Source organism: Lynx canadensis, chromosome A2 (assembly GCF_007474595.2).
Source record: "Lynx canadensis isolate LIC74 chromosome A2, mLynCan4.pri.v2, whole genome shotgun sequence".
Lineage (NCBI taxonomy): Eukaryota > Metazoa > Chordata > Mammalia > Carnivora > Felidae > Lynx > Lynx canadensis.
Window position 1 is genome coordinate 168,652,945 of NC_044304.2, and position 24,646 is coordinate 168,677,590.

Below are 24,646 nucleotides of genomic sequence, written 5' to 3' on the forward strand. Positions count from 1 at the left end.
TGAACGGACATGTGCTGTAAGTGTAAAATATACACTGGGTTTTGAAGACAGTGTAAGAAAAATGTAAAATAACATTTAAATACAAATGATAAAATGATAGCATTTTGTATGTATTGGGTTAAATACATTATTTTATTTTTTTTAAATTTTTTTTTCAACGTTTATTTATTTTTGGGACGAGAGAGACAGAGCATGAACGGGGGAGGGGCAGAGAGAGGGAGACACAGAATCGGAAACAGGCTCCGAGCCATCAGCCCAGAGCCTGACGCGGGGCTCGAACTCCCGGACCGCGAGATCGTGACCTGGCTGAAGTCGGACGCTTAACCAACTGCGCCACCCAGGCGCCCCAGGTTAAGTACATTATTAACTTTGATTTCACCTCTTTCTTTTGCTGGATAATGTTTTATGTGGCTCACATTCTATTTCTACTGGACAGCTCTGTTACAGGTACCATTTCTATATTTCCCAGAAGCCTCCAAAGCCTTCTTCTCTTTGTGCGTGTCCCCATATTTGTGTTCCCCTCAAGATGTTCTTTCCCAGCCTCTCTTCCTAGGAAGGGAAGTTGTGCCCTTCCCAACCTCAGTCCTTTCTTCCAGACAGCCAGCTGTCAGCTCCTCGCTCACTGCCTTTTAGCAGTAGCTCTCATGGGTTCATATTATCTAACAGCTGTTTGTTTGTCCTAGCGGTCACCAATCACCAGCTCCTAGAGGTCCAGAGAGTGTTTATGTAGCTTTCTATCCCTAGCCCTGTGTTACTTCCCAGGTCATCAAGTGAACTTAGGAAGGCATCTATTGAACGAACACAATAAAAGAAAGATTATATGAAAGGTAACTGCTCGTCCAATGAGTTACGTAGAAAATGATTATTTTTAGGAAGTCTGAGGAGAGAAAGACTGTTTTCGCTCCCGCTATAGCCCCTTATTCGGCAAATGCGGTGGGGAGAGTGAGAGAGGAGACAACATTTGCCAAGCCTGTGAATATGGCATCTGGGGAGCTCTCGGTCATTCTGTTTGCTGATGAAGGAGTATAGTCCGGAAAGAGAGCCAAGGTGGAGATGGAAGCAGGGATGAGCTGCAAAGGGAGCTGCGGGGAAATAAGGGGCAGAGTCCACACAGGATTATCGTGAGTCTGGTTTCACTTGGGGGGTGATGGAGAAGGGCTTAAGGGCCATATCCAGGTTGGTCGTGCGGTGTGCACGACTTTGTCTAATGCTGTGCTGTGACTTTATCCTGATGTTCAACAGAATCTGAAGCTGTTCCAGAATCAGCTGTGTTCTTGGCTTACAAAGAGTGACACAGTGGTTAAGAGAATGAACTTTGGCATCTGACTATCCACCAGCCTGGCTTTGTGAATTCAGTCAAGTCAGTTAACCTTTGTGGCCTTCAGTCTCCTCATCGGACAAACGGTAACATGCCTACCTCACGGGGATGCCACGAGAATTAAGTGAATGGTGAAATGGAAAGTTTTAGTTTGGTGCCTCACTCAGAGAAATTCCTAAATATATCATTGGTACCACTGAGACTGCCTTTCCCACCTTCCTTTTGTGTTATGTTCTTCCTAAGTGCTAACGAGTGAAAATGAAAAAGGTAGTAGTGATATGCCCAGACCAGAGTACAATTAAATAGAAAAGGCTTTTGGGATCTGTTATAAATTTCTCTAAGGCAAAAGCCTGGTAAATGGCTGGAACAAAGTAGATAGATCCATAAAACTGTAAGCTGGTTCCTAACAGTATGTGGTTCAATAACACGACATCTGCTAAACAAATTTTGTATTTACGGGAAAGCGTGATATCACAAGCACAGACTATTAATAACATGCTCACTGAGGTACTTCTAACACATGATTTGAGAGCGTTGTGTGCATGAAAACATGAGTGGAATCTTTTCTTTCTTTTTTAAAAAATGTTTTATTTATTATTTCTGAGAGACAGAGACAGAGCATGAGCAGGGGAGGGGCAGAGAGGGAGGGAGACACAGAATCCAAACCAGGCTCCAGGCTCTGAGCTGTCAGCACAGAGCCCAATGTGGGGCTTGAACTCACAAACTGTGAGATCATGACCTGTCAGCCACTTAACCCACTGAGCCACTCAGGTGCCCCAAGTGGAATCCTTTCTTAGTTACATTTGCCTAAACAAATCCAAAACAGTTTGTGAAAGCACAGCTAAACATCAGTTATAACCTGCATCACTGGAATTGGACCATCCCTCTTCAGTCTTGAATGTTTAAGATCGGCTTTTATAGTAAGTTTCAAAGAAATAAGTCTGATAAAATAAGTCTGAGATGAAGAATATTTGTCTTAATGTTTCAGTTCTTGTCCCTTTTATAAAAATCATTCTTTCAACAATTACATTTTCAAATACTTTATGATTCCGAGTATCTTACAGGGTGTAATATCAAATGATATATGGGAAAATAATTTCTAAGGTGCAAAACCTTCATACACAGATGAAAAGCTCTCTCTAATCTTACATTTGCTAAGTCGAATTTCGGGGTGCTTATTTTCTTGCTTTTAAGAGGTGGGACGTGAGATTGCTTCCTGATGCAGTTTCAGGACCCGAGAATACCGCCCTCCAGGCACCTGGTCGGTGGGCTCTGAGGATAAAAGACCCCAGAAGATTGAGTTTAGCCGGTTAAGCCGCAGTCGGCTCAGCAGCCATGCCTCAGTTTCCTCGTTGTAGCTCCGGATGTCCAGTGACCCAGCTCAGCTCCAGTCCTCCCAGCCTGGCCGGAGGGTCAGCCCAGTTTAGTCCCCGCGCCAAGGCCCGCGCCCCCTCACCCAACCGGACGCTGACCAGGCAGGGGACCCCGGCTTCGGCCCCTTCCTTAACGCATCACCGGGCGAGGCCCGGGTTGCGGGGGCGGGGGTGGGGTGGGGAGTGGACGTCAGACGGGCCAGCGATCGCTCGGCCCTCTGCTGCTTCTGCCTGTCAGTTGCTAGGCGCCGGGGAGGCACAGGCGCTCCGGGAACGGCCGCGGGGCGTTCTGGGATAGCGGTGGCCCGGCGCTCTTCTGCTCGTGCCTGCCAAGGGCTAGGGGCCGGAAGAGCGCAAGCACGCTAGGGGCAGGCGCGCGGCATGCCGGGACAGCGGTCGTTCGGCGCTCGGTTGCTCGCGCCTGCCAGTTGCTAGGAGCCGGGGACGCCGGCCCCGCAGCCGCGGCCTGCGAGCGGCGATGGAGCCCGGGAAGGTGGGTGCGAGCGGGAGGCTCGCGGGGCAGGTCCCGGGGTCGCCCGTGGGCCCGGAGCGCGCGGTTGTCGGCGTCCCGGCCTCCCTCCCGCCGCGGTCGCGTCGCGTGTTGGGTGTTGTAGGAGTTGGTCCAGGGCGGGCTGTGGCAGGGTGTGCGCGTCGTCGGGAGCCAGGTGGTGGCGTGGACGGACGGAAGTACAGAGCGGTGGACTCTTGAGTGATGGGACGGTGTTGCTCTGCGGGGGGTCACCCCCTCTTCCTCTGACCTGCGTCGCGCCCAGCTTCCGGGGGCGGGAATGCAGTGAAGTGGCTGGAGTTTGAATTCTGGCTTCTCTACTTCCTTGCATGATGTCTAGAAAATGACTTAACAGGTCTTATTTTGTAGTTCATAAAGTTGGGACATTAATAATAGCAACTTCATAGGTGTTTATGAGGAGTCAATGGGATTTTGTAATAAAAGTGCTTAGAAAGGTGCTTAAAACAGTGTTACTAACACTCGGTAAATTTTTTTTTTTCTCGTGTATTGATTCCTGAGCAGTAAAAGATGAGGGTTTTAGTTTGCATGCATTTCCTACTTTTCCTTCTTTCTCTTATTTTGTTTTTTCATTTATCATTTACTTCTGCAATGTTAACTAATATGCTTTAAAATTTTTTTTAATGTTTATCTTTATTTTGAGACACAGAGAGGGAGACAGCAAAAGCGGGGGTGAGGCAGAGGAGAGGGAGACACAGAATCGGAAGCAGGCTCCGGGCTCTGAGCTGTCAGCACAGAGCCCGACGCAGGGCTCGAACTCGTCAACTGGGAGATCATGACCTGAGCTGAAGTCGGAGGCTCAACCGACTGAGCCACCCAGGCACCCCTTAACTAGTATTCTTTATATCTGTTTTGTGTTATGTCGACTTTAGATAGTATCTTTTAACTTTCCATTGGTTAGGATTAGGAAGTTAGTATCCTATGCTACCCTCCATCTATTTTAAAGTCCACCAACTTCCTGACCCCTGTCATCTTCCATACCATTCTCTTATATTTTCATAAGTCATTCTTAACCTACATTCTCTGATTTGTTTGTAGGTTGATTTTGAAATAGGAAACCAATCCACACTGTAATACATGATTAATACATTAGTATTTACTGTAGAACTTAGTAATGTGAATGCACCAACAGAGAAAATGCAGTCGTGTATCCCTCAACTCCTGCTGCTCAAGGAACTATGTTCCTGGCATCAGAGTCACTAGATCATATTTTCTTACTTTCAATTAATTGTACCACACGTAGTTTACTTCATATTTGGAGCAGGTCTTTCTTAAATGGTTCTTTGGTTTTCCTGTAATTTGTATTTGCCTTCTCTTTGGCAAAAAAGAACATATCCCCTTTTTCTTAACCTTACCACTTACATATTTTAGCTTATTAATCAGTCATATTATCTGTTTAATAAAATCTGCTTTAAAAGATTATTCTCAGAGTTCTCTGACTTCTGTTCTAATCACGGCTAATTTTTTTTCTAGACCTTTTTAGAGCTATTGTCTGGGAATTTCTTTTATGTGTAATTCTGGGTTAGGTCTACTGTTTTTTTTGGATCCAGTGTCATCAGCTTTCTTGAAATCCCCCTTTCTCCCCTGGAGTAAACCCTCAACTACCTTTTTAAATGAGAGTATGTAGGAAGAAAGTCTTTAGTATACTGATACGCTTGTTTGAGACTTTAGCCTAGCATAGAATTCTAGGATCAGAATTAATTTCCCTGGGACTTTGAAGGCATTCTGCTTTCACCTTCTAGCAACCAGTTTGGCTGATGAAATATTTTTGTAAGTAACATTTTCTTTCTTTCCAGAAGATTTAGGATCTTTGTGGTGTTCTGAGCATATATGGCAATGTGTTTATTGTGGGTCTTTTTTTCATTCATTATTTTTGACATTTGATTTTCCCTTTCAGAATGAAAACTCAGGTCTACCTTTACTTCTAGGCACTTTTTTTTTTTTTTTTTTTTTTTTTTTTTTTTTTTTTTTTTTTTTTTTTTTTTTTTTTTTTCTTTCTTTCTTTTTTAATGTTTCATTCATTTTTTTTTTTAATTTTTTTTTCAACGTTTATTTATTTTGGGACAGAGAGAGACAGAGCATGAATGGGGGAGGGGCAGAAGAGAGGGAGACACAGAACCGGAAACAGGCTCCAGGCTCTGAGCCATCAGCCCAGAGCCCGACGCGGGGCTCGAACTCACGGACCGCGAGATCGTGACCTGGCTGAAGTTGGACGCTTAACCGACTGCGCCACCCAGGCGCCCCCATTCATTTTTGAGAGAGAGAATGCGTGTGCTCATGTAAGGGAGGGGCAGAGCAAATCCCAAGCAGGCTCCTTGCTGTCCGTGCAGAGCCTGACACGGGGCTTGATATTACAAACCATGAGATGATGACCTGAATTGAAATTGAGAGCCAGTTGCTTAACTGAGCTACCCAGGTGCCCCCAGGACATTTTTTTCTATTCTATATTACTTCTTTCTGTTTTCTCCATTCTCTCTGGAACTCTGATTCAGCTGTTAGATGTTGAATTCGTGGCACATATTTCCCATCTCCTTGACTTTATGTTTCTATATTCTGGTTTCTGCAACTTTAATGTTGACTCCATCTACTTAATTGTTAAATCTAATTTAATTAATTAATTTTTATTTAAAAAAATTTTTTTTTCAACATTTATTTATTTTTGGGACAGAGAGACAGAGCATGAACGGGGGAGGGGCAGAGAGAGAGGGAGACACAGAATCGGAAACAGGCTCCAGGCTCTGAGCCATCAGCCCAGAGCCTGACGCGGGGCTCGAACTCATGGACCGCGAGATCATGACCTGGCTGAAGTCGGACGTTTAACCGACTGCGCCACCCAGGCGCCCCAATTAATTAATTTTTAAAGCAAAGAACTTTTATTACTTGTTACAAGTAAAGGGATAGGGAGCATGGTCTTCCCTTGGGGCAAGTGCAGGAAGCTTTTTAAATTTTTTAAAACTAAAAAAAAAAAAAAAAATTTAATTCCCATAGAGTTAACATACAGTGTTATATTAACTTCTAGTGTACAATAGTGATTCAACAATTTCATAAATTACTGAATGCTCATTAAGACAAGCACACTTCTTAATCCCTGTCACCTGTTTCACCCATCCCCCCCACCCTCCCTCCTGCTAACAATCAGTTTGTTCTCTGTAAGTTAGAGTGTTTCTTGATTTCTCTTTTTCCCCTTTTGCTCATTTGTTTTGTTTCCTAAATTCCACATATGAGTGAATTATATGGAATTTGTCTTTCCCTGACTGACTTATTTCACTTAGCATAATACTCTGTAGTTCCATTCATGTCCTTGCAAATGGCAAGATTATATTTTTTTTATGGCTGAGTAATACTATTGTATATGTATACATTTTTTCTTTTTAAACTTTTTTAATGTTTATTTTTGACAGAGAAAGACAGAGAGAGAGAGAGCGAGCGAGCATGAGCAGGGGAGGAGCAGAGAGGAGGGAGACACAGAATCCAAAGCAGGCTCCAGGCTCTGTGCTGACAGCTCAGAGCCCAATGTGGGGCTTGAACTCACAAACTGTGAAATCATGACCTGAGCCGAAGTCTGACACTCAACCTACTGAGCCACCCAGGCCCCCCCCCCCTATTCATCAATCAGTAGACACTTGGGCTGTTTCCATAATTTGGCTATTTTAAATAATGCTGCTAATGAACCACTGTGGGGGGGGCATGTATCCCTTTGATTTTTTTTTTTAAATTAGTATTTCTCTTTTTTTCTTTGGGTCATTTTCTTTATTTTCTTTTCTTACAAGATTTTATTTAAATTCAAGGTAGTTAGCATACAGTGCAGAATCGGTTTCAGGGGTAGAATTTAGTGATTCTCACTTACATATAACACCCAGTGCTCATCACAACAAGTGCCCTCCTTAATGCCCATCACCCATTTAGCACATCCCTCACCCACCTCCCTCCGTCAACCCTCAGTTTGTTCCCTAGAGTTAAAAGTCTTTTCTTCAGGGTCGTTTTCTTTGTTTATTTTTCTTGAGTCTTCTCTTTCTTATGTCATTTTTTTCTCAAATGCCTGATTGAGTTTTCATATTTTTGAATGAAGCACCAGATTAATTAAAGTTAAGTTTTTTGAATAGTAGGGGTTTGCTTTGGCTCATTCCCTCTGAGTCCTTTCCCAGAATTGTTTTGTAAAACCCTTGTTCTTAACCAGTGAGTTAGGATTCCAGAGCATGGAGATTCCTCAGGCTCTTTACTTCCCCAAACATTTAATTGTCAGACATGTATTTCCCTATTAGATCTTTTCTCTCCGCTGGCTTTCTGTGATCTTGGATGACATAGTTCACCTAGTTGATCACGTTTTGCATTGCTTTGGATTATTTGGGGGGTTTTCTAACACATATTTGTAAAATAAACATTTCAAAGTAGCAAAAGCAGCTACTGAATACCCATATTAGGTTCTCATTGCAAGTTGGGTCATTAACTTTTAGGAAGTTAATCTGGTTATTAGAACTTAGTCATGTGATTATTAGAGTGCTGAAGAATTAGCGTATTTTGTTCCATAAAGTCAAGGGAAGGATAAAGCCTTCATGAAGTGATTGGAATAAAATTGTACTGGACTTTTTGATGTTGTTTAATTTTTTTTTTAATTTATTTATTTTGAGAGAGAACGCAAGTGGGGAAGGGGCACAGAGAGAAAAGAGAGGGAAAGAGAGAATCCCAAGCAGGCTCCACACCATCAGTGCAAGAGCCCAATGTGGAGCTGGAACTTACAAACAGCGAGATCATGACCTGAGCTGAAGTCAGACACTTAACCGACTGAGCCACCCAGGCGTCCTGATGTTGTTTATTATAACTTTACCATGTACCGAGCTCTTCTTTGGGTTTGTGTCAGTATGTTTATTTGCTGACATCATAGCTATCACTAACATTAACAGGTTTGTGTTCTTATTTCTGCTAGGATCATACCAGGGTTCAGTGTTGTGTAGTTATTCTTAGAAAACTAAAATTTAATGGCATGTTTGCTGACTACCCTGATAAGGGTAGTGACAGTTTTCAGTGACAGTTCTTTAAAAACACTTAGTTTGCCTTGCTTCCAGTGTTTATGACTTTTATTTATTTCAGTGCCCAATGAAAATTCTAGAAAATTTCTAAATTTTCTGTTACATACCAAGTAATTGCTAGTGTGTGAGTTATTATTGCATGAAATTTATTAATCATAGCTTGAAATGTGTAAACATATATATGTAGATATATATGTTTATATTTAGGTTATCCTTAGAAGAAAATAAATTTCTACTTTCTTTAAAATGTTGCTATGTATTAGGAATCGCCATGTTCCAGCCATTCACTTAATGGTAACTGCTGTTAACTGTTTCAGACAGGTGTGGGGCTATTTCATTCTGTTTTTCGAGAAGGCTGCATGTTCTAGGGCAAGTACACTGAGCTCTCTGAGAATGGTCCTCACTAACCCACTTATGAGGTTCTCCTGCATGAAGAGCCCTAACTTTAGCGGCTCCTGGCAGCCTAAGGCCGCATCCCTGTGGTGGCCTAGCCCCCGGGGCTGCTGTCTGGCAAGCTCAGGGCGGTGGGAAGAATGGTCTTTTGCCACACTTGGATAGGCCTGCCTCCCCTTCTCGTACATTTGCAGTTGTGCACCCTTCCTCTGTCCCTTGGAGATGTCCATGTGTGTCTGCAACCCAGGAGTGTTGCTCCCTAGGACCTGAGAGCCATCCTGGAAATGGAACCCTCAGGAAGGATGAGGCCTCTGTGGGAAGGTGGGCTGCGGAGTTGCACAGCTGCCTGCCTGCAGACACAGCCAGCCTGGCTGCATTTACGCAGAGCACCCCTGGGTGATTTTCCCTGCCCTGGCTGCTCCTTTCAGTGCTCCCAGCGCCCCCCCCCTCCACCGTGGGAATGGAGCTCGGCTACCCCCTGCTGTCAGTGGTTTGTCTTTGACCCTCTCCCTACACTGCTGATCTGCAATCCACTCCAGAAGGAACTCAGTACATTTGTGGTTATAGTATACTTGGGCTAGAATCGTAAAAGTGATTGCTTTGTATTGATTTCTAATTGCATACTATGAACTATTATGAATGATTTTTCTATTTCCCTAATTTTCACAGACCAGATTTTTGGTGGCTTATCCACGAATAACTATTCGTTTTTCGTTTGTACTACATTAGCTTTGAATCTGAACCTTACAGGGGTGCCTGGTGGCTCAGTCGGTTAAGCGTCTGACTCTTGGTTTCAGCTCAGGTCACAATCTCACGATTCGTGGGTTTGAGCCCCACATCAGGCTCCGCTCTGACCACACAGAGCCTGCCTGAGATTCTCTCTCTCCCTCTCTCCTCTGCCCCTCCTCTGCTCTCTCTCTCTCTCAAAATAAATAAACTTAAAAATAAAAAAATTAAAAAAAATCTGGACCTTACAAAAAGTTTACCTTTTTTTTTGTACCCTCAAAGCAGTGTTTCTCAAAGAGAAAATAAAATAATCTGGATAAATCTCTCTTGTTGTCTACAGAAAACTCCTTGAACAATTTGCTTCGTGAGTTTCTTTCATTATTCAAATATGTCTTGCACGTGGCAGGTGAACTGTATATGGGCCTATGGAGGAGTCATGTTGCTGTGTGCTCAGCCCCTGACAGGGGCAGCCTGCCAGACAGGACACTTCAGGGGAAGCAGGGACACTTCAGGGGAAACTGCTCCATTGGCAGCTAGAAATGTTGGGCGGTGGGACTAGACATTGACACGGGCACTGGGTGGCATGGGGAAAGGTGCGGAGTGTGTGTTACCTACTCTTATGAGTACCCAGAAGAACACATACTATAATCGTTTATAGGTACATTTAGACTAGGGAGTAATTAAAAAAAAATTTTTTTAATGTTTATTTATTCTTGAGAGACAGAGAGAGAGAGAGAATGAGTGGGGAAGGGGCAGAGAGAGAGGGAGACACAGAATCTGAAGCAGGCTCCAGGCTCCGAGCCGTCAGCACAGAGCCCCGACGCGGGACTCGAACTCACAAACCGTGAGATCATGACCTGAGCCGAAGTCAGACGCTTATTCCGACTGAGCCACCCAGGTGCCCCAGGAGTAATTTTTTTAAAAGTCTGTATTACTAATGCCTTCCTTCTAGTAGGTAGTGATTTCTTGCACGTCAATGACTAATTGCCATTGACTTACATGGTCTAATAAAAAGCAGCTCACTAGAGCGACAAATTAGTTTTTAAACTTTAAAAAATTCTAACTTTATAATTTTCTTTTTAGAGAAGAACGAAAGATGATACTTGGAAAGCAGAATGACCTCAGAAAACACCTCTGGGTAACATGTTTTAAAGATTTGGGTTGGGGTCCTTTTGGACCTTGGATGGTTTCTTGGACAGTTTTATTTGGTTTTCAACACAGCCTAACTTGCTTATGTGTGGCTCATTTCAGAAGCATTCTCGACTCAGAGATAAAGCTGTATACGGTTAATAGCTCTGGAACTGTGCGGGGAACGGGGTTGCCCAGCCCAGCATCCCACCAGCTCCATCAGGTTTCTGTTAGGGTTCAGGGCGTGTGCCGTGTGTGTCTGTGCATGTGCGTGTTAGTGTGCACTGTGGGCGCGTATGTGTCTGTGTGGTTTCTCTGTGAGAGTGTGTGTGTGTGGTATGTTTGCATGTGTGTATTTGTGTGTGTGTGCGTGTGTGTGTCTGTGTGGTGTGTGTGGAAGGGTCTTGGGCTGTGAAAATTAATTAAAGGAAAAGGGGGGTCGGGAGGCCAGCACTGGGTGGGGCTCAGACACCACCACTCCACTGTCCACTGCAGACCCGACGGGAAGAGATGCACCTCCACTGATACTATTTTGCCAGCCCGGCAGGAGAAGGAAGGTCTCCTCCTCCCCTGGCGACAGCTCAGCTCACGAGCAGCCCCACACTTCGGGCTCCCAGTTCCCCCAACGGCTTTTAGTTTATAGCGGCCCCTCCCATCTCCCCCTTCCTCTGTGAAAGAGCCTCCTCTCCTCTGTTCTGCACATCACCTGTGGTTTGCCACAGCTTAATTGTCCCAGACTGCATTCTCTGCTGTTCCTGAAGAAACCCATTTTTGCTGTAAAATTACTGGGGGTTGTATCTTTAAGATTAATGGGTTGAGATCGAGACCTCCTGAGAGTTTATCAGGGAGAGTGTCCTTGTTCTTCGAGTGGGACCCAGGCTGTTGCTGTCTCAGAGACTTTAAGACACAGCTACAGTATGCCTTTCTTTTCTTTCTGTTCAGTATAGTATTTCAGATTTGACTTGCCAGCAAAGTGAATGTCTCTCGTGAACGGTGCCCGTTGCCAGTCGTAGAAATGCATCCATCACGTTCCGCTAACTGTGGCCTCAGAGACACGTCTTCCAGGCCCGTCTTGCTGGGATGGAAAGCAGGGGAAGCTAGTGTGAAGACACCTCAATGAGCAGGACTCACATTCCGGATTCTGCTTTCTTTCTCTTGGTTTATGGCCGCACACGTCAGGTAATCCCAAGGGAGATAAGAAGCACAGAGAAAAGAAGCTTCGTAAGGAGTCAGAAGTGGACTTCCCTGAAGACAAAGAGCAAAAGCACAGGGACCCAGACCGAGACACCAAGCACAGAGAGAGGCCTGCTGAGAGAGACGGTCACGCGTCCAGAGAGAACCCTCGTGGGGACAGAGACCGAGAAAGCCAAGGGAAAGGAAAAAGGACTCCAGAGACCGGGACAGATAAAGGCACAAAGAGAATACCGAGAGCAGGACGCGAGAAGTCTCACAGTCGAGGAAAAGACAGGGACAAGGACAGAGAGCGCAGAGCGAGGAGGGAGGAGCCGAGGCAGACGGCCCAGCACAACCTGCTGGGCTGGCAGCTCCCGGAGCCGGCGGAGCGCAGGGCGCGGGCAGGTGCGTGTCTCTGCCGCAGGCGGCCCCGCTTCAAGCCCCCCGTTCGCTGTGTCTTGTCCGCATTTCTCCGTAAAAGAGCTTCCTCGGAGCGGTTGCTCACTCATCATTGTCTTTCCTCTCGTGCTTTTCTAGACGGCTGAGCTTGGGCCTTGAAGGCGTAGGCCTCTGGTGTGTGTGTGTCCTTTTCACTGTTTTCTTTTCGATATTTTAAAAACTCATTCAGGTCAGTGAAAGGAGTAACACAGTTTCTCATTTGCTAGAGTTTTGCTCTTGAAACTCATTAGATCACCCAAGTAAAGCTGAGTCTACATTGTAAATAAACAAATATAGTGCTTTTTATTTATTTATTTTTTATTATTTATTTATTATTTATTTATTTAATGTTTATTATTTTGAGACAGAGAGAGACAGAGCATGAACAGGGAGGGTCAGAGAGAGAGGGAGACACAGAATCTGAAGCAGGCTCCAGGCTCCGAGCTGTCAGCACAGAGCCCAACGCAGGGCTCGAACTCACAGACCATGAGATCGTGACCTGAGCCAAAGTCGGATGCTTAACCGACTGAGCCACCCAGGCGCCCCAAAAATAATGCTTTTGATAGAATACCTCAAAAGTGTCAGTTTTATTGTAAGTAAGATTTAAATGTTTTTGTCTAAATTTCCAGGATTCTAAGGTGAAGGTGCATGCCCCCCGCCTTAAAATGGAAGTATTGTATTTTTAAATTAAACTAGCTGACATAAACAAAAAGGAACATATTATTACTATTTTTTAAAATCACTTTTTTTTTTTTTTAAGTTCATTTATCTATTTTGACAGACGGAGCATGTGCACACATGAGCAGGGCAGGGACAGAGAGAGAGAGAGAGAGAATCCCAAACAGTCTCTGCGCTGTCAGCACAGAGGCCGAGGTGGGGTTCGATCTCACGAACCGTGAGATCACGACCTGAGCCAAAATCAAGAGACAGACGCTCAACTGAGCCACGCAGGCACCCCACAGAAAGAAATATATTTAAAGAACGTGTAGGAATTGTTAGAATCGTCAGGAAGGCTGGAGATCCTGGTTCCGAAAAGGATGGACACCCAGGCCCTTCATTCCTGTTCGTGTTGCATGCTGTCGCCTCCTGCCGGGCCACTTCAGGTGTCGGCACACAGCTCAGCAGCGATGCAGCTATCGAGGCGTGAGTGCATTTTTGTTGGGTGAGGTATACCTAGGGGTGTGCTTATGGTTAGCGGGTTCACCACTCGGTAAGTTTAACAGCAACTATCCTATCCGTTGCTGCTTTTTAGTATTATTATATTGATGCTCTTGGTATTTATTTCTAATAAAATCTTTTTTGTTTTCGCATCACTCTTTTGTGTTTGCTACCTGACCTTATTTCTTCAAGGCATTATTGATACAAGTAATCATACGATTAGACTGTTTGACATTCCTTCCCCTTCCTTGGCATTTCCGGGCCCTTCCCATCTCCTCTGAGCCTCCTCTTCTGGGAAGTGTGGCCTTGCTCTTTGGGCTACCTCATCTGCTCCCTCCCTCTGACTGCATCCTTTCTCATGATTTTAACACACTTGTCATCTGTTCCTGATTTCCAAGTTTTGGTCCCCAGCTAGGTTTCTTCCCTGAGTTCTGGCTTACACATCCTCGTGTCCTTTGACATCTGATGGATGTTGCAAACATAATGGGTCCTGACCTGAGCTTCTCAAATCCCACAAACCCTACTTCCCCAAAGCCTTACCCATTGTAGTTGATGCAGCTGCACCCTTCCCTTCCTCGGGTTGGAAAACCCAGGAGTCACTCTGACCCCACTCTGTCCTGCAGGCTCCCGTAACCCGGCCCCTCTCTGCATGCCGCACCTGTCTCCCTGACCCTGTTTGGATCTCTTGTATTCCAGGCTCCTAGAAAAGCAATCAGTGCTCCATAAGGACTTTCTTTCCATGTTCTCTGTTTAATTTTGTCCTCATCTTTTAAAATGGTGATTCTCTTAATTTTAAGCCTAATGACTGTTTTTGTTGTCTGTACAGATTCAAAAGTGAAACTCTAGTTTGACCAGCAGGGAGAGACCTCAAATTGTGGGTAGGGGTGGGTTCTCCTTACCACAGGGGCCTCCCTCATCCCCCATCCACTGTGCCCTCGGCAGTGGGCTCCAGGAGTTGTGGAGCTGGTGCAGTTCCCGTGGCATCCCTGAGGGAGGCATCTCTTACTTTGCAGCCAAGCACTTGGTGATGGCCCAGCTTTTCTCCATGGACTGGGCTTTGCTTCCCTGAGTGCTTCTGTCAGTGACCAGGAACTTAGATGGCATGTATATTTGGGCTGGTGCCCCTCTTGAATTTCCAGCGGGGCTAGTCTCATATTTTCCAGGTTCCCTCCCTGGCAGTTGGCATTGTGATTTCCCTCTTTAGCCCATTTAAGTTTAGATTCTAGAACTTTCCATTCTCTTTAAAAAAATTCTTACTTATTTTTGAGAGAGGGTGCATGTGTGTGCAAGCAGGAGAGAAGCTGGGAGAGGGGGGGGCGAGGGAGGGGGAGGGGGGGGGGGGAGAGGGAGAGGCCCAAACAGGTTCTGTGCTTATTGCAGAGCACAATGTGGGGCTTGATATCATGAACTGTGGGATCATGACCTGAGCTGAAACCAAGAATCAGACGCTCAACTGATTCAGCCACCCAGGCACCCCTAGAAATTTCCATTCTTGATACTGGAGGATGTGTTTTAACTGAAGAATCTGTTTTCATAGGTGTTAATATGTAATAAATAATAAAGTAATATGTACAGTAGAGATTGCAGCAACATGTTAGAAGATCATTTTGATGTGCGAAAGTTTGGAAATGTTGAAAATATGTTCCATTTTTGTAGGCAGCAAAGCAAGAGCGGAAGAGAAGGAGAGGAGAGACGAAGGCTCTGAATGGGGGGACGAAGAGAGGGAGAGGCGGTACCGAGAAAGAAAGGTAGGCCGCAAGCCCAGGAGCGGGTGCTCGCCCAGGAGCGGGTGCTCATGCAGGAGCGTTAGAAATAGTTTGGGAAAGTGTCGGAACAGGATTCAAGGTCTGAGGAAGTTTGCCTCCGCTTTTCCCTCACACGCACGTGTTGTTCTTCTGTTCCAAGAGAAGTACGAGGTGATTTTGGAAAATTTAGGAAATCCAAATAGTAAGAAGAAAATAAAAACAAAGTCCACCCAGAAACAATTATTGATAGTATTTAAGTATTTATCCTGATAGAGTAGGTCTATGTACATATTTGTGTGCATGTGTGTGTATACACACATGTTTTCTTCATGTGGAGTTTTACTCTTATGAACTGTTTAAACGATACATTTGGAGCAGTTTTCTAAGTCCCGTTTCTCTGTAATATTATTTTAATGGCTGCATAATATAACAGTGATATGGGTGTGTCATAGTTTTCTTGGCACATCTGCTCTTTTTGACGCTCAGGTTGCTTCTGGATGTTTTTTTATTATAAAGACGTGCATGGGGTAAAGTCTTTCCGTTTATTCATAGTTATTTTCTTCTGATTAATTTCTGGAAATGAACTTGCTAGATGAGAGTAATGTAAACTTACTCCATCTGCTCTACATAAAAGCTGTGATTAGCTATATCGTCAGAGTGTAATTCCCCGTGTCCTAGGCAGCCGCTGGACACGATCATAATTTTTAATCTTTGCTAATTTGATCCGGAACAAGGGAGCACTTCTGAGCATTTTATGAAAGGGTTTCCTGCCCTCTTGTCAGTTATTCCCTGTGTGCATTTGCTTCCTTTCCTAACAGAGCATCTTATTCTGGGAGGACTTCAAAGATGAACTCCCTGCTAGTTACTTATGTTTCCACTTCTGTTTTGAATTTTTTTCATGGAATCTTTGTTTTTATAAGTAAGTTCAAAGTTATGAGGTAGTCAAGTTTGTCTTTATAGTTTTGGTTGTTGATATAATGCTTGGAGAGCCTTTTTCCCACCAGCATTATGTAAGTAGTGCCTGTGTTTTGTTTTGGAGCCTTATAATATTTTTTACCCCTTAAGTTTTTAATCCCCATAGAATTGATCTTGGTGACGGGTGTGTGGTAGTAATCTAACTTTATGACCGAGGAGTTTGCCCATATGGTTTCTTTAGGAAGGTTGTCCTGGCAGAGTGAGCAAAGTGGGTGGGAGTCGGGTGAAGGGGAGGAGTTGGGGGGCCGCTGAGCGGCCATGGGAGGTGGTGGGAGGGGGACCACAGGGACAGAGCCCTCCGGCTGTAGAGTGAGCAGTGACAACCTGTTGGCCCTGGTGGGAGGAGAAGGGCATTTCTGTTTGGGGTCCTGGTGAGACATCTGATGATGATCCTAAAACTGTGAGCTCGAGCCGGAAATGTGACCCACCCACAGCCTGTTCTGCAAATAGCCATGCGTCACCATGGGACAGTGTCACCCGTCGTGGTTTGGGGGTTACAGAGGTGACTAGACAGTGGTGCCCAGTTTTGAGAATCTCCCTGTGGGGGAGCAGACACGTGAACTGCCAGGGACAGGGGCTGGCGGGCACGTGGTTCTCTGTTCACAGAAGTCACACATCTCACAGCAGGGAGCGTGGGTCGGTGGAGCGCAGGGTGCAGTCAGAGTTGGGGAGGAGGTGACAAGAATGACCAGGAGAGGCTGCAGAGGAGGGGGCACACTTGCCGCGCTGAGGGGTTTGCACGCGGGTTCCACTTCAGGGTGAAGGCCGGTGTGCTCCGTTGCCTCTAGCCTGTGGACTGTGCGGCCGACAGCAGGTATTTCCTTCCAGAAGCACATCTTCAGCGTCAGGATGGAGGAGTGAGCGGCAGCGCGGCTCCCCTGCCTTCGTCACAGCAGGTACGAAGGCCCGCGGCCGTGTTCGTGTGCTGACGCAGTTTTCCGTGGGTCCCGTTCACAGCTGCAGTACGGTGACAGTCAGGGCAATCCTGTTCAGTACTGGCTTTACAAAGAAGGAGGCGAGCGGAGACACAAGAGGCAGAAAGAAGCAGATCGAGAGCGGAGACATCGAGAAAAAAGCAGCGTGAGGGAAAAAAGAGACAAGCACTCAAGAGAAAAAAGTAACTCGTTCTCTGACAAGGAAGGGGAAGACAGACACAGAGAGAAGCGTCACAGGGAAGGCGCTCGTCTCGACGAAGAGAGGCACCCCGGTGACACGGGTAGAAAAGAGAGGTCGTCAAGAGAGGAGCTGACGAAAAGAGAGTCCAAGGTACCGTTTCTGACGCTTCGTAGCCTTTGTAGCCATCCCCAGGTCACCACTCTTAGAGAGGAGGTAGATCTCCGTGTGGCCAGATGATAAGACCTGTTGCTGAGAAGTAGTAACCTTGGTAAAGACGTGATTCAGTCTGTGCAGTGTGACCAACAGAGACTGCTGACCTACTAGGAAATAGGAAGTCACGTTTTCTGATTATATCGTGAATGTACTTTTAACATCTATTCAGAAATCTATCATAAAACTGAAATTTTGAAACATTAAAAAGACAGATTTTTAAATGGCAAGTAAGTGAATAATTTAATAAAATGTTTGAATCGGAATTAATAGTATTAAGTTTGCAAAACAAAGCCAACAGAACACAAAAATAAAACCATTGCTTGCAAAGGGCCTGACGCTGCAGTTGCTTCATATTTTCCCGTACTAATTGTATTTTTTGTTCTCGTGTGTACACTGTTTGCTGTGCTGTTTTTCCAGACTCTGAAGCAAAGCGATTTCATTCTCCTGCCTCTTGGCAGTGCTCCCTGTCAGGTGGAAGCAAAGTGAGGGGCAGGTGGTATGAGTCTCGGGGCCTCAGGCCTTCAGGGACACAGACTGTGGTGGCTCAGCCAAAGCCTGGGACTCTGACTGACAGGTGCCCCTCCACGAAAGTGTGTCTGGTGGAGGAGTGCGTGTTAAGGATGTCCCAAAAAACCTTTGCAGTCGCTGCCTGGCCTCGTGGCCATCCCAGCTGGCTCTTTGCTGAGTGCGATAAATCAGCCTGGTGCCTGCACGTTCTGGTACCTTCGCCAATACCTTCCCTCACAGCGGGACTGCACCCCTACCCTGTCACCTGCAGCCTCCACCCCTCATCAGAACACTGGTCATGTTTCTTAGCAGTTGTATGACAGGAGCAGTTTTGTTAACCATGTGTGTATGTGTGTATCTCAAGTCCCTGGACCCTCCCTTGGATCAGCCTCACTGTGTGTTTACATTCATAGCTATGTACTCATGTCAACAAGCTGAGGGAGGCAGTAATTGAGAAGGGACCCTCACCGAGAGGTATTCATCCCTCTTGTGTTTTAAATCGCTTTCCCTAGGGGCACCTGGTGGCTCAGTTGGTTAAGCGTCCGGCTCTTGATTTTGGCTCAGGTCATGATGTCATGGTTCTTGAGTTCAAGCCCCATGTTGGGCTCTGTGCGGACAGTGTGGAGCCTGATTGGGATTCTCTCTCTCCCTCTCTCTCTCTATTCCTCTCCTGCTCACACTCTCTCTTTCTCTCAAAAATAAATAAATAAACTTTAAAAAACATTAAAAAAATTCTTTCCCTAGATTAAAATCTTTTTAGTGTGTTTTTCTATTATTTTATTATGAACGTTCTTAAGCATACAGCAAAATCGACAAGTTTCCACCACCTAGATCCTACCACTAACATTGTATTGAACTTGCCTATTTTACGTTCCCTAGATCACATTTAGTTCCTAGAAACAACCTGTTTGGTTCCCCACAGAAATGCCTTTTTGAGACTTGTCACAATATACACATCTGGCCTAAGAAATGGCCCCGTGTTAATAAAACCACTGCCTTCAACAATGCTCTTTCCGTAGGGATTAACATAATAATTAGCCCCAAGAGAGACTCTTTTTGACAAACTTCTTTCTTTCCAATAATTTGTTCGTATTTGTGGACTGGCCACTGTGTGATGGCCTTTGTTCTATGTGCTGAGAACCCAGCTGTGAACACAAATTTGTATTTTTGTGGTGTTTAAGTTTCATTGGAGGAGCCATACAATAAAGAAATAAATAAGTATACAGTACATTAGAAGCGATTAGTGAGCACTGTGTATTTAACATTTCTCTTTGCCGTGACTTTCAGGTGCTCAAAATATGCTTTTTAACTTAGTTACTATGTTAGCCTGGTGATTGATGTAATTACCGCTGAGGTGACCATCAAGTACGAGGGCCAGTGTTACTAACTGTGTAACAGGTGTAAGCCAGGACCGTTCCCGGGGGTCGTGTTCTCCGTCATTCTGTCTCACTTTCTCTGTATGGTTTTTGGTCTGTTATTTTAACTGTGCGTGACTTTTATCGTGTGCCTCTTCCAGTTTCTCTTTTTTGTTTTTAAAGTAGGCTCCACACCCGAGGTAGGGCTTAAACTCACACCCTGAGATTAGGAGTCATGTGCTCAGGGCGCCTGGGGAGCTCAGTCTGTTGAGCTTCCGACTTCAGCTCAGGTCAGGATCTCACAGTTGGTGAGTTCGAGCCCCGCATTGGGCTCTCTGCTGTCAGCACAGAGCCTGCTTCGGATCCTCTGTCCCCTACTCCCTCCACCCCTTCCCTGGTTGCTCTCTCCCTCTCAAAAATCAATAAAACATTTTTAAGAAATTAAAAAAAAAAAGGTTCTCTCCCTCTGCCCCTCTCCCCCACTCACGTGCTCTCTCTTTATAAAATTAAAATATAAAAAGAAAAAACGAGTTGTGTGCTCTGCTGACTGAGCCAGCCAGGGGCCCCCATCCTCTAGTTGTTTTTGTTTTTGTTTTTTTTTTTAATTTTTTTTTCAACGTTTTTATTTATTTTTGGGACAGAGAGAGACAGAGCATGAACGGGGGAGGGGCAGAGAGAGAGGGAGACACAGAATCGGAAACAGGCTCCAGGCTCCGAGCCATCAGCCCAGAGCCTGATGCGGGGCTCGAACTCACGGACCGCGAGATCGTGACCTGGCTGAAGTCGGACGCTTAACCGACTGCGCCACCCAGGCGCCCCTGTTTTTGTTTTTTTAAAGTTTATTTTGAGAGAGAGAAAGAGAGAGCATGAGCATGAGCAAGCAGGGGAGGAGGCAGGACAGGGGTGGGGAGGGGGGGGGGAATCCCAAGCAGGCTTTGCACTGTCAGCTCAGAGCCCGACTCAGGACTCGATCTCATGAATCACGAGATCATGACTTGAGCTGAAGTCAAGAGTTGGACGTTCAACCAACTGAACGACCCAGGCGCCCCACTCTTTCAGTTTTCAGGGACGAAGAAGGCATGGTGAAGCATAATAACTATAACAGAGTGTCTTCTAAAGGTAACTGAGCAATATTGACTTATCTACCAGAAGAATCCTGTGGCCCTAGCCCTCTGTTAACTAACCACTGCTGAACATGGACGTGCTCCTTTCTGCTTTTGGGGTAGTGACTTCAACAGGTCCTTGTGGGCATCTGTTGCTAGCCAGAACCCTCCTGACCAGCCCACACAGCTTGGGAACAAAGCACTGAGCTCATGGCTACCTTTTCTTTGTTTTCTTTTTATCTAGATAGCCATTAAATCATAATTTTTTCCTACCTAGAACTACTGATTTCATTTTCTCCCCATTCCAATGTATTTAGTAGACTGATGCCAGACTGTTCTTCCTGTTAAACCTGTAATTATACTTTTCTCTAATTAATTTTGGAAGAATTTTTAAATACAGGAAGAAGTAAAAAAAAAAATTTATTCATGATCCCAGACTCAGAGATAATCAATTTAATAGTAAATACGTATATACTTACAATTCTTTTCCTATATGAAAATGAACTTTATAAAAATGCAAAATTAGAGTCATGCTATTTTTTCTCTTCATTCTGGAAAATAAATTAAAAAAATTTTTTTTAATGTTTGTTTTTTTTTGAGAGAGAGACAGAGACAGCGCATGAGTGGGGGGGGGGGGTTGGGGCAGAGAGGAGGAGACACAGAATCGGAAGCAGGCTCCAGGCACCAAGCTGTCAGCACAGAGCCTGACATGGGGCTTGAACTCACGAACCGTGAGATCATGACCTGAACCAAAGTTGGACACTTACCGGACCGAACCACCCAGGTGCCCCTGGAAAGTGATTTTTAACAACTGGATACTTAATGGCCATCTGGTATCCTTTCATATGGTCATAACCTTATTTATTTAACAAGTAACCTAATATTGAACATTCAGGTTTTTTGATTTCATAAATATTCTGTGACGAACAGATTTAAAACCTTAATACATGCCTTTCTTTTCTACGAATAATTTCCCAGAAGTAGAATTTATAGGTCGAAGAAAGTATTTGAATATTTTTAGCTATTTTTAAGGCTTTTGATACACGTTGTGTATTGCCCTCCAGATTGTCTTCCTTAGTGAGTGATTTAGTCCTGCCTTCCTTCTGCTCTGCACTCTTGAGGGATCAGTCCCCAGGTCTTGTAAGCTTTCCCTGCCCTAGGGAGGTACTCCCCTCGTCCCCTGGGGTCTTGTCACCAGCCAGCTCTCCCTCCAGACCCCCCACCCTGCAGGTCTTGCTTCCTGCCCACGCTTATTCAACAGATGCCTCTCTCGTTTCAGTGACCTACCTGGATATGTTGGTTTGCAATCTGATGGTTTTAATTTTATTTTTATAGATTCTCTTAATTCAAGAGAAGATTGTTTACATTCTCTTTTTTGTAGGTAGATGGATCTCTGAAGTAGCCACATTATCTTTGAAAGTGCATAATTTTAAGCAGTGCAAGGGACCAGTCAGATTTATCTGAAAGTAATGTGAAATTGATAAGTATAGATTTCTTTGACTTACTGAGGTAATGTATCATCACCTTTTAGTACACCTTTTCTTATCTTCCTTACATTAAGTATACAATTTACTGAAGCTAGCTGGTAAAAACATACTTTAAAAGATTAGAGATGCTTTTGTGGAATTTTGAGTCCATGCTTGTTTTACAGAGTTCACTAATTACAGTTAATTTACTATGATCTATTAATGAATGTCATGGAATTTTCTGTTTCATAGGACAGTGAGCACAGAAATCGGGGTGCAAGTTCAAGGAGAGATCCGACCAGCAGCCAGGAAGGATCATGTGCTCTCTGGTGACTATTATGTGCACTGTGCTTCTTGAAGAATGCTTTAAAATGATTTTTTCTTACCGGTCCTGATTATAGCCAGTAAATGAAAGTGAAGTATGGGTATACTCATGTACTCCTGATACAGCCCCTCCAAATTATATCCTAGGCGCCCTGAAGGAGCTAGGAAGCTTGTTATAAATTATCAGTCTTGTTTTGCTTTTTTAACATCTGCTCATACGAACTTGGAAAGTTAGCGCTGACTTTGGAGTGCGAGCGTGTGCGTGGGGGGGAGCCTCTGCCCTGTGGCACAGCCGGAGAGGGCGGGGCCGCTGCAGGCGGGCTCCTGGCACCCTTCCCTGCCAGCAGGTGCCCCCTGGCCAGTGTGTATAAGTCAGAGCACAAATCAAATATGCCTTCTTTGGCTTTGTAGCCTTGGTGAGGGCCAGAGTGCAGGCACCAACCTGCTGGAGTGGCAGGCCTGCCCCCTCTTGGGACGTTGGGTAGTCCTCCAGAGCCTTTTCTCCGCTGGTGAGGGTCTAAGGAGGGTACCTATTTTGTGTGGGTGTTGTGAAGGTTACGGATTAGAGTTTGTGTGTAAAGTCTCGTTTTGTTTGTAAGCTCTAGAGTTTTTAAAAGTTTTCATTTAAATTCCAGCTTAACATGCAGTGTTATATTTTATGTTAAATTCCAGTTAACATATAGCGTTATATTAGATTCGGTGTAGAACACAGTGACTCAGCACTTCTGTACATCACCCGGTGCTCATCACAAGTGCATCCTCGTCCCCAACACCTGTTCCCCCATCCTCCCACCCACCTCCCCTCTGGTGACCAGCAGTGCGTTCTCTGCTTTGTCTCCGTTTCCTGGTTTGTCTCTCTCTCTTTAGGAGAAAAGAATTTGTTTCTTAAATTGCACATGTGAGTGAAATCATGTGGTATTTGTTTTTCTCTGACTGACCTTGCTGACTCCCTAGCTCCATCCGTGTTGTTGCAAATGGCAAGATTTCACTCTTTGTTATGCCCAAGTAATATTCCTGTGTGTGTGTGTGTGTGTGTGTGTGTGTGTGTGTGTGTGTATCACATCTTCCTTATCCATTCATCACTCGGTGGACACTTGGGCTGTTTCCATATCTAGGCTATTGTAGATAATGATGCTATAAACATCAGGGTGCATGTATCCCTTTGAATTAGCATTTTTATATTCTTTGGGTAAAAACCTAGTAGAGTCATTGCTGGCTCTTACGGTACTTGTGTATTTAGCTTTCTGAGGAACCTGCACCCTGTTCTCCACAGTGGCTGCACCAATTCTCATTCCCGCCAAGAGCGCACGAGGGTTCCTTTTGCTCCACGTCCTGCCAACACTTGTCATTTCTTGTGTTGTTGATTTGAGCCGTTCTGACAGGTGTGAGGTGATAACTCATTGTAGTTTTGATTTGTATTTCCATGATAATCTGTGATGTTGAACATCTTGTTGTGTGTCTGTTGACCATCTGGGTCTTCTTTGGAGAAGTGCCCATTTTTTATTTGGATTATTCATTTTTCAGGTGTTGAGTTTTAGAAGTTCTCTATATATTTTGGATACCAACCCTTCATCTGCTATGTCATTTGCAAATATCTTCTCCCATTCCATGGGCGGCCTTTTTAGTTTTGTTGTTTCCTTCACTGTGCAGAAGCTTTTTATTTTGATGAAGATTACAGATTAGAGTTTGTGTGTATGCTCTTTTTGTATGTAAGCTCTAGATTTTAATTTGTTCTCTATGACAACCATATTTGGTAATTCTTTTTCACAGATCAGGGAAACTCAGGTTAAAAGTACTTTGCCTAAATTTTGAAGTTTGAGCAAACCTAGCACTTAGTCCTGAGGGTGAAGGTTCCTAGACTTTGTATCGCAGACCTGCTGGGCTGCCTGGGGCTTCTGCTCAGTTCTCTGTTTCTTTAGACCACATGCTGTATTGAATTGGTGAGTCTAGGTTCTGAAAGTGAAGAATCCATTTAAAATTCTGAAAGCCTTAATTTTAGGTCCTAGCTAACATATAGCATGTGATTAAAAAATAGAACTTATTTCGAGTTAAATCTTTCTTTTGGGAATAAAGATATGTTAAACGTAAAGTAATGTTTTTGATTGACTAATAAAATTACAGGAGTTTTCTAGAACTCTCATAAGGATACAGAGTCATACATAGAACTTTGTTAAAACACATAGTTTTTTCCCTCTGCTGAGGATATTTTCTTTCTAGGGTTGCTGCTAGAACAATGAAAATGTAGGAAGACCTTAGTATTCCTTGCTCTAATGAAGCAGGCTTTGGAAGTTTGCCAGTGTATAGCATTTCTTAGTCATATCAGATATTGCTAAGAGCCTTCATTGAAGTGTAAAATGTTTTAGGTTTCATGTCTTTGTTTAAAATTAATTTTGAATTTGGTCCTACTTTCTAGGTATGCAGAGAGTTTAGTAAGAAATAATGGAAAAGATAAAGACTCAAGAAAGAAGGTAAGACATTTATGTTTATTTTATTTTTAAGTTTATTTATTTTGAGAGCGAGAGAGTGTGAACAGGGGAGGGGCAGAGAGAGAGAAGGAGAGAGAATCCCAAGCAGGTTCCGTG

General features: G+C 44.5%; 1 protein-coding gene across 3 annotated transcripts in view; it reads left to right on the forward strand.

Moving 5' to 3' along the window:
* The first annotated feature begins 284 nt into the window (after positions 1-284).
* Positions 285-24,646, forward strand: part of DYNC2I1 (dynein 2 intermediate chain 1) — a 61,767-nt gene continuing 37,405 nt past the window's right edge. For all 3 annotated transcript variants that reach the window (XM_030308919.1, XM_030308920.1, XM_030308921.1), the window contains exons 1-7: positions 285-1,404; positions 10,447-10,501; positions 11,657-12,069; positions 14,917-15,008; positions 16,938-17,246; positions 21,993-22,069; positions 24,478-24,532. In XM_030308919.1, coding sequence (XP_030164779.1) covers positions 10,479-10,501; positions 11,657-12,069; positions 14,917-15,008; positions 16,938-17,246; positions 21,993-22,069; positions 24,478-24,532 — 969 coding nt within the window. In that variant the 5' untranslated portion in view covers positions 285-1,404; positions 10,447-10,478. The remainder of the gene's footprint in view (positions 1,405-10,446; positions 10,502-11,656; positions 12,070-14,916; positions 15,009-16,937; positions 17,247-21,992; positions 22,070-24,477; positions 24,533-24,646) is intronic.